This window comes from Monodon monoceros, unplaced genomic scaffold (genome assembly GCF_005190385.1).
Source record: "Monodon monoceros isolate NGI ecotype Baffin Bay Population unplaced genomic scaffold, NGI_Narwhal_1 Super_Scaffold_13, whole genome shotgun sequence".
Lineage (NCBI taxonomy): Eukaryota > Metazoa > Chordata > Mammalia > Artiodactyla > Monodontidae > Monodon > Monodon monoceros.
The window spans coordinates 39482224-39499561 of NW_021703769.1; the positions used below are offsets into that span (position 1 = coordinate 39482224).

The following is a 17338-nucleotide window of genomic DNA, read 5'->3' on the forward strand; positions in this document are numbered from 1 at the left end:
TAAGTTTTTCCATGGTCATTGATCTTATTTTCTAGGTACTGCCAGAGCTTATTCTAATACTGCATAAAAATGTCCCAAAAAGGAAACAGAAAGAATAAAATGATCCTGAAAAGAACATGAGAACATGAACTCATGATACGCAGAGTTTGACATTCTAACAAATGTTTGGTAACTACTATTTATATATCCAAAACAAGTACCTCCTTTTGAAACTGTTAACAGAAAAGAGAAGGAAATGTCTTGTTTGATGAGATATGCCCTTCATGCTATATACTTAAGCAGGCTAAACTCTTACCCTAAATTATCAATACAAAAAATTTTACTTGTGGGCTTCCCTGGTGGCGCAGTGGTTGAGAGTCCGCCTGCCGATGCAGGGGACACGGGTTTGTGCCCCGGTCCGGGAGGATCCCACATGCCGCAGAGCGGCTGGGCCCGTGAGCCACGGCCACTGAGCCTGCGCGTCCGGAGCCCGTGCTCCACAACGGGAGAGGCCACAACAGTGAGAGGCCCGCATACCGCAAAAAAAAAAAAAAAAAAAAAAAAAAAATTTTACTTGTATTCTTCTACAAGTTGGAATGCTTTTGAAGTGTGAAAGCCACAGTGATTATCAATTGATGCATTTTTTTTCCATAAAATATTTCATTTTGAGAACAAAGCCGCTAACAAACCTGGATACAAACAAGTGATTTCTATTGAAAATGTCACAGTAAAATGGTTCACTGGGTTCAAAGAACTAGGCTAATGATAAAATGGTACAGTAGTTCGGCTTCCCGGTTTCCTTAGAACAGACATTCCCAAACACCTAAGGTTTTTCAGCTTGGGTCAGTATAGCCTGAGTACGTGGTGGAAATAATGCCCAAGTCTGAAGATAAAGCCAGCAACACCATTCACTGAGCAGCATTGCCCAACAGAACTTTCTGTGATGATGGTAAAGTTCTGTATTTGTTCTGTCCAACATGTGGTCATTAAGTACTTGAAATGTGCCTAGTGTGACTAAGCAAATGAGTTTAAGCTTTTTAAAATTTTTAATTAAATAAATGTAAATAAGCCAGATATGACTACTGACTACTGTATTGGATGGCACAGATCAAGAGATACTAGTTTATTACAAGTAAATTCCTTTGCCTCCACCTCAATGCTTTTTAAAAAGTTACTTCACCCTGGTTCCTAGTTCTAAAAGAGAGCTGCAAAGAAATAGCTACAAAAAACCCATCATCCTAAAAACATATTTGACATATCTGAAAGGACATAAATGTGTGGTGACTCATACCTAATACTTTAGCATTTTCTCATTCCAGTTTTCTTTCTTAAGAGTGATGTTCTACAAGAGAGTTCACCAAAAGCAAAAAATCCTCTTAGAATGTGAAAGGACAGAGAGCACTACCAGTTCTAATATTTCAATTCTTATAATCATGTTGTGCTACAAGATTAAATTGGTACAACACACACTAGATTACCTGAGATCTATGAACGAGCAACTACTTTCGAATTCCAGGCCATCACAATCCTCATAAATTTTAGCGGCTGTTTCAAGAGAATCACAGTCTACTACCGCATAATAGTACTTCAGTCGTTTGAATTGATAATCTCTCAGTTTTTCTCTACAGGTCCTAAAAGGGGAAAAACTCATTAGGCTTACTTAAACAGGAACACAAATACTCTCTCCCTTTAAAAAATAAATGTAATTGTTCCAAGAAAAAATATTACAAACTGGTTTTTATTCCAATCCAACCTTCCTTTATGATTTTGCCTTCATGAACATTAAATACTTAAGCCCAATTTATTATTTTGACAGGTACAGACCAGGGATTTTGACTGGAATTTGCTATCTAGAAAAGGAAAGCAAGAACTACATGTGCTTACCTGTGATTGTAATTCTTAGAATAGCTATTTTTTTGTTTGTTTTGCTATCACATACAGCCTTCTCAAGTAATACCACTCGAGAGGATCACTGTATTATAAAATATTCTAGGAAAGCATTAGCTTTTATTATAAAGAAATTACTGATCTTGTAAAACTTTATTCAGGTGTTGTCAAGTCTATGTGGTGTAAATTCAACTTACTTAACTACAGCATATTCTTTGAGGGTCTTCATCTGCTCTCTTTTGCCACCAATTTTTATTAAGTGCACATATAGCTCCACCTAGTGGATTAAAAACTACCTTAAACTTTTTTCTATACTACATTACGATGATTAAGAACTTTTTCTACTATTCTTGTATTTTTCTATTTAATCCTTAAATAAGAGAAATTACATAATTTGAAGGCAAATAGTTTCAATGCCATTTACATAAAAAGCAACATCTCAGAAAAAAAGCAAAACTTACTGATTCAGGGCAATGAGGCTGAGACCTCTAAATCAGTTTAATCATGACATGTTTTTAAAACTGCAATAATAATTTTCATGAATATAGAAATACAAATACACACAAAAAAATGTTACTGGAATAGTGTGCCACTTCTGACAGACTTTAACCTGCTTTGAAACCTGTTTTAACCATGAATGGCACAAGTGTAAACTTTAGTCCCAACTATTAAAGTGACCAGAATTCTGAACTAGTGACACAAACTCATGAGGTTTAGTTTTATTTTCTAGAGTGTTTTAATACCAGTCCTTTTCAGGGGCATCTTCAGGAATGCTTAATAACTCTACTGGTCCTTGAACTTGCTCTTCCTTCATCCTCTCCTTTCCAAATTCTGAAGCATATATCTAAACACAAAAAAATAAGATTAATGTAATTTATATTTCCCTTTTCTTATAATATACAGACCTGTCAAGGTCAGGAACTCTAAACAACTGGACTCAATGAAAACAGCAAGAATGCTTCACTTCCAAACCCACTATAGGAAGCTAAAGCATCCTCAGGAATAATCTTAAAAATAGTCATTTTGGCTAGGGATTAACAGATGTGGGCTTGGGAACAAAAATAGAATATCTCCTCCATACATTCTGGGCTCTAAGGGAAAAATTAAGAAAAGTGAAACAAGATTCTAAGTTCAAGGAATGATACATAAACACACAGACACACAGACACACACACACACACGTGTGAAAAATGATTGGATTAAATAATTTAAATGAGATATATTAAAATGATTAAAGAAATATATAAAACAATGAAGAAACATAATTTTGTAACACCTAACTTATCCCTAAAATCATATCGTTTATCCAATGCTTTCTTTTAAAGAAATTCTTTAAATAAAAAAGAACTGATGACAATCTTATCACACAGGTTATATATAGTCTTGGTATAAGAAGGAGTCACACTCGCCTAGATTTGGTATTTTTCTATCTTGGCCACTTTTGAGATTCAAGAAGTATAATGGTATTAATCTGCATTGTTTTGATACAACGGGGCTTAATATTTATCTATTAACTAATGTACACTTTTTTGAGTTGTTTGAAATATCTAATTTATCCACTAGGGGATCCAAGTTTTTCTTACTAATCTAAGTTGCATAAAATAGGTTTCAATGCAGAAGTGTTTAGTATATATGCTTACATCTGTTGATTCTTTGTATTTTTTTTCCTCTTTGTAAGTCCAGAGATTCCTACTACCCATCTCCTAAAACACAAGATTTAACAAAAATACCATTCTATTTTATTCTGCCAGTAATTTTAAAATTTTTTTCTTCATTTCATCTGGCTATCATTTGGGGCTATTACAAGGACCTGCACTAAATTCTCCAACACAAGGACTTGTCCGTTTGTTCCAATACCATGTACTCAAGAAGTTTATTTTGTTCTAAATTATCATACAAACTCTTCTATCTACCTATTGCATCAAGTTGTCCCTGTACTTTTACCCAAAGCTATTAAATTCTGTAGCATTATAAAATGTTGAGATATTGTTAACTGGTAGGGTGAATCCTTTTATACTGGTATGATTTCTCAAAAACTTGTGAGTCATTCTCACTTGTTTATTCTCTTAGATGATTAATGGTAACCTTTTTCTTAACTTTCATTTGAACTGAGACTTTGATTGAAACTATACTAAAACTGCAGAACTGACATCTTAAATATTTAAACTGAACAGTAGTAATTTAGAGCTGTTTCAGGCACTGTACTAAATACTTAGCATGATCTTCTTTTCATTTAATCCTTACCACTACCTTAAGAAATACTACTGTTATATCTACTTAGAGGAGAAAAGACATTTGAGAAATTAATCAATAAAATGCACAAGATCATACAGCATGTATCAGAATCAAGATTTGAATATAGGTCTGTCATACTACAAAGCCTAGAGTCTTAATACCTACACGGGCTCTCTACAAATATGGTATCTCAAAATTTAAGTTTTTCAAGTATTATTTATCAAGTGTAACAGCTTACTTCATATAGGTCATATTGTTTAAGGTAATTTCTAAGGCTTTTATATGTTTCTGCTGCTAATTTTTCTTCTTGCTAATTCTAGTAATGAAGCATTTTTTAAAATATTTATCTTATACCTTGTCCCTTTACTGAGCTTTATTATAACAGCTTTTCAGTTGATTTCTTTGTTTTTTTTAATTAAACACAATAATATAACCGAGCAATAATTTCACCTCTTCCTTTCTTACTTTCATACCTATTACATCAGTTTTGTGCCTTAACTGTATTGGACAACTTCCAGATTATTTTCCTTAGAAGGAAAACTATGACTTTAAAAAACAAGATTTAACTTAGAATGCTTAGAAATATTTACTTCAAAATAAAATCAATTCTCACCTTTACAGAAAATATAACACCTCCTTTAGGTTTAAATGAATTGAACAAAGCCAGCAAATCTTTTGCCTTCAATCTATCCCAGTCCATGTTGCAAACTGCTAATCGATGCGTAATCTAAGAAATGAGAAAAATTAAATATGATATAATCTATATCATTCCCAATGCTTGCAAAATTAAGATAGTAAAAATATAATGCCTTCTTTTCCCCAAATCCTGAAATCATTAATACAGTATTTAAGTGGTTTCAATATGTAAAAGAAAACTTCAGATGAGTCACACAAAAGTAAAACTGTCAACAGAAAAGCACTTTCTCTTACTTGGTTCTTAGTTCTTGAATCAGAATATGATGACAAGCTGATTCTTTAACCACCAAGTTTGTTAAGCTATTCTGCCACCCATAAGTAGGAAAGTTGAGTATATTAATCTACAGCATTTCTAATAGGTGCAGTAGGAATTGAAATATAAACTCCTAGTTAAAACAAGAATTTTCTAAAAATGTCATTTGACTTTTAATTATTTATATAGAAGTTCATCCCTATCTGCTTGGACAGACATGTACTTTATATAGGTATATTCTGTATCAAGAAGTTTTAATCAGAATCATCATCAAGAGTATTATTTACCAATAAAGCTTTTCCTTGTTAATTTAATGACATCAATCCTACCATCTATAACAGCTACTTCTACTGTACTCTTGACAAATAATCTTATTTATGCAAAAGGTCACCTCATCAGCCCGAGGAGCATCTTTATCTAATTCTCTCCAAGCATGCTCAAAACCAGATTCCTCTGGAAGTAAATATGCCATATCTTCTTCATCTTCAGAACTACTTTCTATATTTCCTTTGCCCCTCGCAAGATCGGGGCCACTGTCACTTTCATCATCATCCTCACTATCCTCATCTTCATCTTCCTCCTCATCATTTTCATTCCCTCCATCATCATCATCATCATGAAGATCAGCAGCAACAGCTCTACAAATGCCTGTAAATTCATCTTCAGATTCTTCATCACCTCCTATTTCACTAGCACTTTCTGAATCTTCCTCCAGAGCTTCTTTGTCAAACATTTTACCACTTGCTGAGTTTTCATGACCATCACTGTCTCTTGCCATTATGAATGGAATCACTGCAAAAAGGTCAAAGGTGGGAGAAATTAAGAAAACATAAACACTGAATTAAATTAAATCCAAGTTATTTTGACCTCAAATCCAGTGAAAATATAATTTCTATGAAACAGACTGAAGGAAAATATAAATTTGGCAAAATTCATGCCTAACCAAGTTATTTAATAGAAATCTTAATATATACCCAGATCACACAAGTAGATTCATATACTCATTCAATATTTATGGAGTGTCTGCTCTGTGCTAGGTACTCAACATACTACCATTGGCAAAAGGGAAGCAATCAATGCCCTCAATAAGCTTCCAGTCAGGTGAAGAGGATAGATGGACAGTTATTGATCAAATAAAATCCATCAAATCAATGCACATAAAAAAATGAAATTACAACTAGGATAAGTGCCAAGAAGAAATGTTACAAGGTGCTATGAGAGCACAAAATAGGGGTCCCTAAGTAAGTGATAAACGAGTTGCTACTAGAAGGATGAAGAGGAATTAAGTAGTCAGGGTTAGACTAATAGATGAAGGAAATGTTCCAAATAGCAAGAAAAGCATATGTAAAGATCCACTAATAGAAAAAAGCTGGCAAGCATGTCTGGATTACAGATAGCCAGAAGTCTTCTTGTACAGAAGTCAAGTAGAAAATGAAACTGAAGAGTTAGGCAGGTGCCATGTAGCTTTGGACTTTATCGTAAAAACATATGAGAAGCCACTGCTATTTTCAGAAGGAGGGACATCATCAGATTTGCATATTGAGATCACCTCAGCAACGATGTAGAAAACTTGAGGGAGTTAAGAGTAGATGTGAAAAAGAATTAAAAGGTTAGTACAGTATTCCTGGTGAGAAATGAAGGTAGCACTAAGTTGGTGGCAGTAGAGATGTAGAGTAGTGAGTCGCTCTTGACTTTCAGAGTCAGGAGGTAAGACCAACAGTAATCACTGACAGGGGCTTGATATGGGGAATCTGGGCAGTATCAAAGATGAGTCCTAGCTTCTTGACTTGCAGAAGGAGCTAGCTAGTTAGATGGACAGACAGAAAAAGAGGTAATGATAGAAGAGAACAAGTTTGTTTGGTGGAGGTATATCATGAATTTGGTTTTGGATATGTTGAACTGGAAGTGCCTCTGAGCCATCTAAGAGGAGATATAGAGAAGGCCATCGGCTGTATGAGTCTACAGCTCAGAGAAGTCTGAGCTGGAAATAAAGTTTTTGACTGATTCTTGTATATAATAACAAACGTTGTGATGTGGATAAGATCACTTATGAAGAGAGCAAAATAGTAACTTTTCTGCTATATCTTAAAGTTTGCAACTGACTTATGGTTAGCAATATATGAGTGAAAGACTGGTTTCACCTTAAACTGGGTTTTTTTTGGCCCTCATTATACACAGAAAGGACTGATTTCCTATTTCTAAAACAATCATATGCTTCTATCTATTCTGTGCATATCTGTGTGAGTATATATATATCTTATATATCTTATTCATCTTTAAGTTGGAGTTTATGTTTCTGATTCACAGGTTCTAAGTGGATAGAGCCTGTAAGTGGTCCTATAATCTTGTAATAGTCATTCACTGACCAAATATTGAGTACTATGTACAAAGAATTGAGCTGGGGGGACCAGAAAGGGAGATGATTTATAACATGATCCCATGCTCTTCATGAGCTCATAAACAAAAGAAATTATTTACTGATTTATGAAATTATGTTCTGAAGCACCACAGAGAGAAACACCTAAATTTGCCGGCAGAGAGGTATTTATAATAAGGAAGGCTTCAAAAAGATGCCCGACCTGAGACCAAATGAAAAGGAGTTTTGTTAGGAGGAAAATAGGAACTGAGCTTTATTTTAGTACCACAAGAGGGGGGAGTAATAAAAGATAACTAGTAGATGTGAAAAAGCCAAAAAAAGGCATTATCGTAAGTTCTATAAATGGGATCAGAAAAACACCACCATGATAGTGAAAGAAAGTTACTATTAGATAAGCATTAGAATTCACTTTTAAGCAAGCTGCTTAAAATAACACCTTGGGGACACAGCTCTATCTAGTATTGCAATATTTCTCAAACATCAGTTTATTACTATACAATTTTCATGACTTTTGCCTGTCACTGATATTTTTCATGAAGCTGAATTGTTTTTAATTAAAAATATTAGCTTGTTCTAAACAATATCCCTGAAGCCACAAACGTGATATGGTGGTTACATTTTTTTACCTAAGATGTTGAACTACGTAACTATTAATATAAAAAATGTTTGAGTATCACCTGACATATGACATCTTCTCACATGACAATGGTACACATATCACATTTGGGGTTGTATAATAAATTGATACATGGGAGACTTAAAGAGATCTAGTATTTTAATATTTTTGACAATATCAATTACATTCAGAATATTTATTCATTCACTAAACATTTGCTCAGACCCTACCTTGTACGAAGCCTTATTCTAAATAATGAGGGAATAGAAAAATAAGTAACTGCCTCTATTCCTAGATGGTACTGCTCCAGGAGTGACTATAAACACTACTATTATTCAGCTACTTTAAAAAAATGCTTTATCATTTTCCCTCTGATTATAAAAGTAATGAATGCTCACTGTAAAAAATTAAGAAAATATGGTTTAGCAAAGAAAATAAAGATGACTAGTAATTTTTCATTCAGAGATAACTGAGTGGTTATTTTGGTACATAACTCCCTAAATTTGTTTTCTATGATATGCCCACTAATTTAAGTAGCTAGTCATACCATTTATTCTGTTTTGTAACCTATGTTTTTGGGTTTTTTTTGGTCACACCGCGTGGCTTTCAGGATCTTAGTTCCCTGACCAGGGATGGAACCCAGGCCCTCAGCAGTGAAAGTGTAAAGTCTTAACCATGGGACCACCAGGGAATTCCCATGTAACCTATTTTTAAAACTTCGTATGTCATGAACATATTTGTATATGCCATAACTTATTTAATCAATCCCCTAATGATTTATGTTACCATTTAAAAAATTTTAAAAACAATGCTATAATGCACAATTCTTTAAACACATGCCCAATTGTTTACTTAAAATAAATTCTAGGAGTGCAAGTGCTGGTCATCAACATTTTAAAATGATACATAATATTAAACTGCAACTCCCTACATCATCTTTACCTCATAGCACTTAAAAAGCCCCTTGTACACAGTACTTGCTGGAATGATAAGTCATGAATGAATAAAGAAAAAAAGATGGTGCTGGTGGAATCACTTGATCTCTACTTACAGATAATGCTTTTTCTAGACTGTGGAGCCAATGTAAATTACAGCAAACAACATGGTGGGGTAGAAAGAGTCAAAGACCTGAGTTACTGGCCCAGCTCTGTGTATCCTCACATAGATCACTTATTTCCTAAAGAATATATCCTAATTTCTCATGGTTACTGAGAAAATTAAATTTAAAAAGATATGCCAAAAGATTCTGTAAAATCAACCCCGAGGATTATATGGATATGTTATATTAATCTAATGCCCTAAATCTAGTGAAATTTGAAGGATACTAGACTAACTTCGCTCACAAACTCAGCATCAAGCCAACCTTGCTGCTGTTCCCAGCCTGATCTTATCCTCCACTTTCAGTAACCAGACTTGCATCCCTTGTCCCTATACCTCAGTTTGCTGTGTGGTTCCACTATAAATCTCATCTCTGACCCCTAGTCCCTGCTATTTAGAATTCTGTCCACTGCCTGATACTTCCTACCTTCCCAGTGTGATTATGGCCTGTCAAGACCTCTCTCTGCCTCTTCTTGATGCCTACCTTCCTTGGGTCCTGTAATCACAGCCAGCCTTTGTCTGGCTTATCTGAACATCACCAATTTTCAGTTACAACATCAACCATCAGCAATACCAATACTCAAAATTTCCTGCTGCCAGGGGTGACGCAACTTTTTAATAAGCTTAGAAAACTTGTAAACATGAACTAGAGTCAGATGTTTCTTACTTAGCTTCAAACAACCATTTCTAGCTTTATTATTCGCTCACCCCTTCAGACACCTTATTATCTAATCAAATGGGAATACTGATCTCTTCTGAGCAAGCTCAACTGTATCTCTGCTCAAAAAGTTCTTTCCGTGTAGAATACTCTGGATCCCAAATTTAATTCTTCCAAACCCCAACCAAAATAGCACTTCACCTATGAATTTTACTGATTACTGTATCTTGAGTGACCTCCTCCTCCAAATTCTCAGAGCCCTGCTCTTCTATGGCACTTTAAATTACTCTATTTTGTATTATGGTTCTGATTAATTTCTTCTGCTTTAGATCTGCACTGTCCAATATGGTAGCCAGCAGCCACATGCGGCAATTGAGCACCTGAAAGATGGCTCATCCAACTTGATATTAGTATGAAAATAGAATATAAAATATCCCATTACATTTTTAATGTTGATTATATATTGAAATAATTTTTGATATATTAGGTTAAATAAAATATATTAATAAAATTAATTTCACTTGTTTCTTCTTACTTTTTAAAGTGTCCACTAGAAAATTCAAAATTATATATTTCTATTGGACAGTACTGCTTTAGACCAGTGACACTGCACAGAGTTTAGCAGGTTGTTATTTGCAAAAGGTGATCTGCAAAGGGTCAAGAAGGGCTGAAATCAGGGCCAAACTCCAATCACCAATCCACACACCCTGCAGGAGTACTGTGTCTGTTCAGGGGAAAAGAACCTGTGCCTCCCTCAAAGGTGCTGTCCTCACCAAACTGTGAGTTCTGGAAGTGCTGTGTGTCCAGAAGGGCACATCTTTTTCTAATTTGCACAGGCGTCATATACACTAACAGTAGCCCTGAGATAGGGGAACCATGTCTTACTCAATGTTCTATCTGCCACATATTAGTTACTAAAAGTAGTTGAATGAATGAAGGAAGGAATGAGCACCCAACTCTACTTACCTTCTTCAGACACACCTCTTTTTATCCTGTGATGAGACCATATAACATTTTATCTGGTTGGAGAACCTAGCTGTCACTAGTGCCCACCACAAATCAAAATCACTGCTTAGCCTCAAGACCTAAATTTTTGTCTCTCTTCTAGCCATTATAGCATCAAATCAAAAATTCATTATCATATGGTATTTTTTCTTTCATAGCTTCATACTTCCAAATAAGCATTTGACCACTTTTATGATACTATGAAAATACTCATTAGATATATTTCCTTTTTTAAAAGACCAGTGTAAAAATAAGTAATGTAATACCAAAGAATCTTTAGTTCTTTCCAACCAACCTGATTGCATTTCTCTTCCTGTCTCAGAATACTTGACTTTGGGAGACTGTGCAATTTCAGAGGTGCCTGAGTCTACTGCTCTTAATTTTCCTTTGGGAAACAAGTCCGTATTATGTTGAACAATGGTTTTTTTCCCTTTTGTACTTTTTTGTACAAATTCTTTGCTATCGCTCTTGGGACTTGTTGACTCTATCTTCTTAGATTTGCACGAGGTTTTCATTTTCTGAATTCTCTCGGAGTTATCTAAATCATTCTTATTTCCAGAATCCTTTTGATTAATTTTCTTGGTTTCTTTCTTTTTCTCCTCAACAAGATTTTTTGATTCTTTTTCGTTTTTAGTCTGGGGTTTTTTCTTCTTCATTTTCTTTTGGTTCAAAGCTTTATTATCTTCATCAGAGAGATCCGAATCAGAATCTGAAAGGTCGTAAAAACGCTTCAAGTCCTCTGTAGTGCTATGGTTGATGGGGCGTCCTCTTTTATCCACAGCATAATTCAATTTGAACTTTTTGTCATGAAACATTGCTCGAAATCTCTTGTCAATTTTGATTTTTCGATCCTTTTCTGGCATTTCCCAAAATCTCGGGTCCTTTGCAACCCGCCTAAACCGCTGGTCACTCATTATTTCTTGTTTGGATGCCATTTTTAAATGTCTGACTGGGCAAATGCTTGAAGAAACCAAACACTAAAAAATAAAACAATAATGAAAGGTTACTAATATAATTAAATAAGATGCTTTGGGAATATTAATTCACAATACTGTATTCTAAGGTAAATGTAAGTAAAATAAAAGTAACATGTCTAATTTCCTTTCCCAAACTCATTTTGAGTCACATGCAGAAAATAAAAAACTATCAGAATACCTCCTTTTGAGTACAGATCATATGGAGAAATAAATTTAAGGCAAAACCAAGCAGAATTCCAGGTCTTTATGGAGGGGGGCAAATGATTACTAGCCAACTGCCCTCACTTAGATATCCTATATTTCTACTTGTATACTTGTGTTACAAGTAAAAAACTAATGTAATTTAAAAATTCCGAAGTCTCAGTTGGTCTTATTTGTTTCTTCACGTTCTGGTCCCATTCTCTCCGTTAATCCTTACTTCACTCTACCCGGAACAGTATTTACTTCTATGTGGCTAGTCTCCTAACTAAACAGACCAAAATCAATTCAGGTTTAGCTCAAAGTTCCCCCTTTATATACTTCCACCCTTCATGAATCTGGTGAAGTCTCACTCTAGTTAATAAATACATGGTAACAGTGCTTTGTTTCAAAAGCAAGGCTTGACTATGATGCACTTATACAATTAAACATTTAACGCTCTGAACAGCCTTATGAGGTAGGGTAGGTACCATTTCATTCAACTATTACAGCTAATGTGTATAAGTGTTTAGAACGAAAGCACTTGATACACTCCTGATATTCGGAGAGGGGAGGGCGACCTAACTTCATCTCCGACGCCCGCCCTCATCTCTGTAGCCCACCCTCCCCTTCTACCCACCCTCTAACGCGGGGAACACCAGGGTGACCCCGGAACTAGGGTCTCCTTCCCAACTCCCAAACCTCAGAGAGCCGGAAGAGGGAAGAGGTCCCTCAACAGGACGGGGAGGAAGAGCAAGGAAGCCTGAAGAAAGAAGTCGGAAAGGCAAGGAGGAAGAGCGCGGCCCTCACGAATCCGATACAGACCCTTTCAGAGACTGATTCTGCCCCCTCGACAAGCCCTTTTTCTGGAACCTAACCCCACTCACCAATTCCGAGACTTCTCCGAGCCACACGTAGGCCCCCGACTCCCACAATCCTCAGCGTGACGCGCAGCCGTAATGGCACGCGAACTGGGCCAAACTTCTTCCGCTTTCCCTCGGCGAAGCTCTCCAGAGTCCCCGCTGAAGCTGCGGCGCATGCGCACGATAAATGCACCTGCAAACGGCGTCGCCGCTGGATATGCTGCGGTTGACCAGGTTCCCGCCCCGGTGGCGGCGACCTCCGGCGGCAGGGGTCCCCGCGAAGAACGTCGGCTTCAGGAAGGTGGCCTCCGGCGTCTCTTCCCTGGGCAGCGCCTCGCCCAGATCCCTAAACATATTCGATCGGGATTTGAAGAGGAAACAGAAGAACTGGGCGGCCCGGCAGCCTGAGCGGATAAAGTTTGACTACCTGAAGGAGGAGGTGAGTCAGCGGGACGGCGGGGAGGGCGGCGCCGAGCCTTGGCTTCGGGTCCGGGAGCTCCGACCAGGCCCCGGCCGCCCCCACCTCGCTGTGTGAGCTTGAGCAGCCGACCTGCCTGTCTGGGCCTCTACTGTAGTCTCCCAGCGGCCGGGCGCCGGTGTTTGTAAATTGCTCTTCATTCATTCATAACCTCGGCAGATGGTGCCTGTATTACAGGTGTGACCAGGGCAAAGTAAGACCGCTGCTCTCAGGAGATTTCATTCTTGTGGGAGGCGAGACAGTGAACAAAAACATGTAATTTCAGCTAAAGAAGTAAGGCCAGGTAACAAAGTGAAGTAGTAAGGTGACTGCGCTGGTCAGGGAAGGCCGCTCAGGCAGACGACGTGATGAGGAATTAGCCAGGCTGGGATCTGGGGGGAAAAGCCTTGTAGGCAAAGGGAAAGACAAACCCAGAGCCCCTGAGGCCGAAAGGACCTTGTTGAGGCTTCCAGGGACCTCCATTGGGAGGTCAGGGAGGGCCCAGCTTACGAGGGCCTTAACGGTTAAGGACTTGGGATTTTCTTCTCCATCTCGGCTGTCCATTTGATATGGTAATTTCTGGCCGCATGTAGCTATTGAGCACTTGAATGTCCCTTTGAGATGGGCAGTAAATGTAAAATACACGGGATTTCAGTGACAATGTGAACAAAGGATGTAAAATATTTTCTTAATATCTTTTTACATTGATTACATGTTGAAGTTTTATTTTTGATACATTGGGTTAAATAAAATGTTAAAATTAATTTCTTTACCCTTTTTAAAATGGCTACTAGAAAATTTTAAGTTGCTCATGTGGCTCTGATTGTTTTTCTATTGGCCAACATGGCTCTAGAGGAATGTGAGACTGTCGAATGCTTTTAAGCAATGGAGTGATGGGCTCTGGTTTGTGTTTTAGAAAGACTCATTAAGATAAATTAAGATCTCTGATTTGTCTGTGCTGGTTTGAGAGACCTCTTCCTCTCTGCCTAGGTGGACTAGGGACTTGAGCAGGTTTCTGCTTTCTGGACAGGCAGCACAGAGCTCAGGCCTCGTGTTTCTTCAGGGATGGACTAAAATTGAAATCAAGTGTAATGAGTTCTTTCAAGCCAATGCAGCCAACATTTACTGCCCCTACTTTGGGTAGAGCTCTGTGCAAGTCCTGGCCTGATCAGATGAGTGACTCTGTCCTCAGGGTTCATGGTGACATGTACTTAGAAGATGTGAGTTTCCAGCCACTCTTCTCCAAGAAAAGCACCTGGATTACAACTTGACTGAGGCCTCACCAGTGTTTAGGACTAGAATAAATGAGATAAAGTATATGAGAGTTTTTTTAAAAATAATAAACAAAAGGTATTCATATTAAGAATGATGTACAAAGTGGAGTCCTCTGGGAAATGACTTCTGCTCTCCCTCCTCCCTTACCCCTCCTTCCCCCCCAAAACAAATACACATATGTTCTGAGCTTTCAAGGCCTAATAGAAACTCTGGAATGTTTATGAGGGAATGAGTGGAATATTAGGCTCCACATCTTTATTCCTGCCAGACGAAGCTAGCCCAGCAAAAAGGAGGTGCCTACCTTATGACCTCTTTTAAATTAGGGTGGGATTGAAGAGGTTTCTTCAGATTTGGCTGACTTCTAATTTGCAGATGTTGCTCAGAAAAGTTGTTTACTCATTTAGGAGTTCCACAAAATTTGTTAGTATTTATCAAATAATAGAGTTTTTATTAAGTGATCACTTATACATTGATCTGTAATAATCCCCAGCTAACTAATTTTTCACTTTCACATACCTCATGCTAATATCTATAGACAATAATATGCTTGTTATGTTCCTGTTGATTTTTTCTTTTAATTGGGGTATCCTGTTGCTTTTTGGCCTTGCATTCTTGTATCATATGGAATATAAAGTCATATATATACATACATATATATATATATATATATATATATATATAGTATTTAGTCTTCTTTCCTTAAATTGACTTCTGAAGTAATTAACTCAGTGTGTTTCCTTTAATTTATGATGTTCCTATTCAGAATTTGAAAAGAAAGTTGCTGAGGTCAAATTGAAAAAGGGATAAAGGGAATTTAACATGTTGAAACATAAGTAACCTATGGATTGTTGAATACTGGAGAGAGTGTCACTTCTCTGTTAAACCTACTCATCTTAACTTCATTGCCTCTTATAATCTGTCAGGTTGGAAGTCGGATTGCAGACCGTGTATATGACATAGCCAGGTAAGTGATGATTGTCATAATAAAATACAATCAACTTTTCTTTTTAATTATTTTTTTAATATACTAATTAATTTATTTTTGGCTGTGTTGGGTCTTTGTTGCTGTGCGCGGTCTTTCTCTAGTTGCCGAGAGTGGGGGCTACTCTTTGTTGTGGTGCACGGGCTTCTCATTGCAGTGGCTTCTTTTGTGGTAGAGCACGGGCTCTTGGCGTGCAGGCTTCAGTAGTTGTGGCGCACGGGCTTAGTTGCTCCGTGACATGTGGGATCTTCCCGGACCAGGGCTCGAACCCATGTCCCCTGCATTGGCAGGCGGATTCTTAACCACTGCGCCACCAAGGAAGCCCCAATCAACTTTTGAATGAAGGCTTGAGAAATTAAATGCTGAGAACTTGATATCTGGAATGGCAGCATCTAGATGAATTTATTACCAGGATTAGTGGTTTTAATCACTCTTAGATCTCACCTTTTTTTATGTCTGAGAGAGCAAGTATTTTCTCATTGTTGTCTTAAAAAAGAATGAATGGGGGGCTTCCCTGGTGGCGCAGTGGTTGAGAGTCCGCCTGCCAATACAGGGGACATGGGTTTGTGCCCTGGTCCAGGAGGATCATGCATGCCGTGGAGCGGCTGGGCCCGTGAGCCATGGCCGCTGAGCCTGCGCGACCGGAGCCTGTGCTCCGCAACGGGAGAGGCCACAGCAGTGAGATGCCCGCGTACCACAAACAAACAAACAAAAAAAATGAATGGAAGCACAGCTCAGCTTCTCTCCAAGACTAAATGGCTATTCCACTTGATTTGGTCAAAAGCGAGTAATGGAAAGATTGCTCCAAAAATGGATATAATTGACATGTGAATTTTAAAATTTACTAAACCTAACTTTAAAAGTTTAAAATTATAACAGAACCTTTTACCATCTAAGTGAAGGAGAGAGTCTACCTAGATTTGTTCCCCCATCAAGTTATATGAGACTTTGGCCATTATATCTTAGGTATTATTAATAGCAATAAGGGTTTTATGACAATTATATAGAGGCAGATTTGAGAAAAGAATACCTTCATCAAATATTATTAAAACCTTGATGGAGTCATTGCTCTATATTAGGCATAACAAAAGCTTTACAGGTTTGAATTTACAGCCAGGTAGCAGGAACCACAGTTAAATAATGGCTTTGCTATAGAATTGCTCTGTGATGTTAGCAAATCGCTTTTTGTGCTCTTTTGTGTAAAAGACACACATTAAATTAGACCATATGGGATGAATTTATTACATTTTGTCTATTCAAGAAAGGGGAATTTTGTAAAATCACAAACTCTTGAAATCATATTTTGGATATATCCTGGCTACTTAAAATAGTCTTGGGGTGAATCAATTTCATAAAGTTTAAAAAAAAAATTCTTCATTGTTACAAAAATCACCCTCATTTCATCTGTTTCATTGGTTTCATTATTTTAAAAATCTGAAAAATAGCTAATTCTCTATACTGTAGTCATTCATTTGCCTGGCTTTTAGGTCATTTGCAATTTAATAAATGAAACATTAAATTTTCCAAGTCAGATTGGATTTTACAATCTCTTTATGTCATAGTACTGAGCAAAACACAGGTCTGTGGAGAAAACTGATTTTGGCTAAAAGCATGTCTTAAAATAACAGTAACTCTTTGGAATTAAATCATTAAAAATAACAGTCTAAAATGTCTTACACTAATGTTCTATTATTAGAATAGCTTGTATTGTCAACACTGATGTTATGTTTATTATTTAAACTAATCCAACAGATTATTAAATGTCTTATTTGTGCTATCTGAAGCTTACTTAGTACTGTTAAA

The 17338-nt window shown here is 37.0% G+C and overlaps 2 protein-coding genes across 7 annotated transcripts in view; one reads left to right on the plus strand and one right to left on the minus strand.

Moving 5' to 3' along the window:
• Positions 1-12896, minus strand: part of ESF1 (ESF1 nucleolar pre-rRNA processing protein homolog) — a 57641-nt gene extending 44745 nt beyond the window's left edge. For all 3 annotated transcript variants that reach the window (XR_003793198.1, XM_029220981.1, XM_029220982.1), the window contains exons 1-6: positions 12846-12896; positions 11100-11781; positions 5442-5842; positions 4715-4828; positions 2610-2710; positions 1458-1610 (exon numbers count right to left, since the gene is read on the minus strand). Coding sequence is in view for 2 of the 3 variants with exons in the window: in XM_029220981.1 (XP_029076814.1) it covers positions 1458-1610; positions 2610-2710; positions 4715-4828; positions 5442-5842; positions 11100-11739 (1409 nt within the window). In the remaining variant the exon portion in view is untranslated. The remainder of the gene's footprint in view (positions 1-1457; positions 1611-2609; positions 2711-4714; positions 4829-5441; positions 5843-11099; positions 11782-12845) is intronic.
• Positions 12897-12993: 97 nt separating this feature from the next.
• The window catches only part of NDUFAF5 (NADH:ubiquinone oxidoreductase complex assembly factor 5), a 33678-nt gene continuing 29333 nt past the window's right edge, over positions 12994-17338 (plus strand). For all 4 annotated transcript variants that reach the window (XR_003793380.1, XR_003793378.1, XR_003793379.1 and 1 more), the window contains exons 1-2: positions 12994-13260; positions 15477-15517. Coding sequence is in view for 1 of the 4 variants with exons in the window: in XM_029222375.1 (XP_029078208.1) it covers positions 13009-13260; positions 15477-15517 (293 nt within the window). In the remaining 3 variants the exon portion in view is untranslated. The remainder of the gene's footprint in view (positions 13261-15476; positions 15518-17338) is intronic.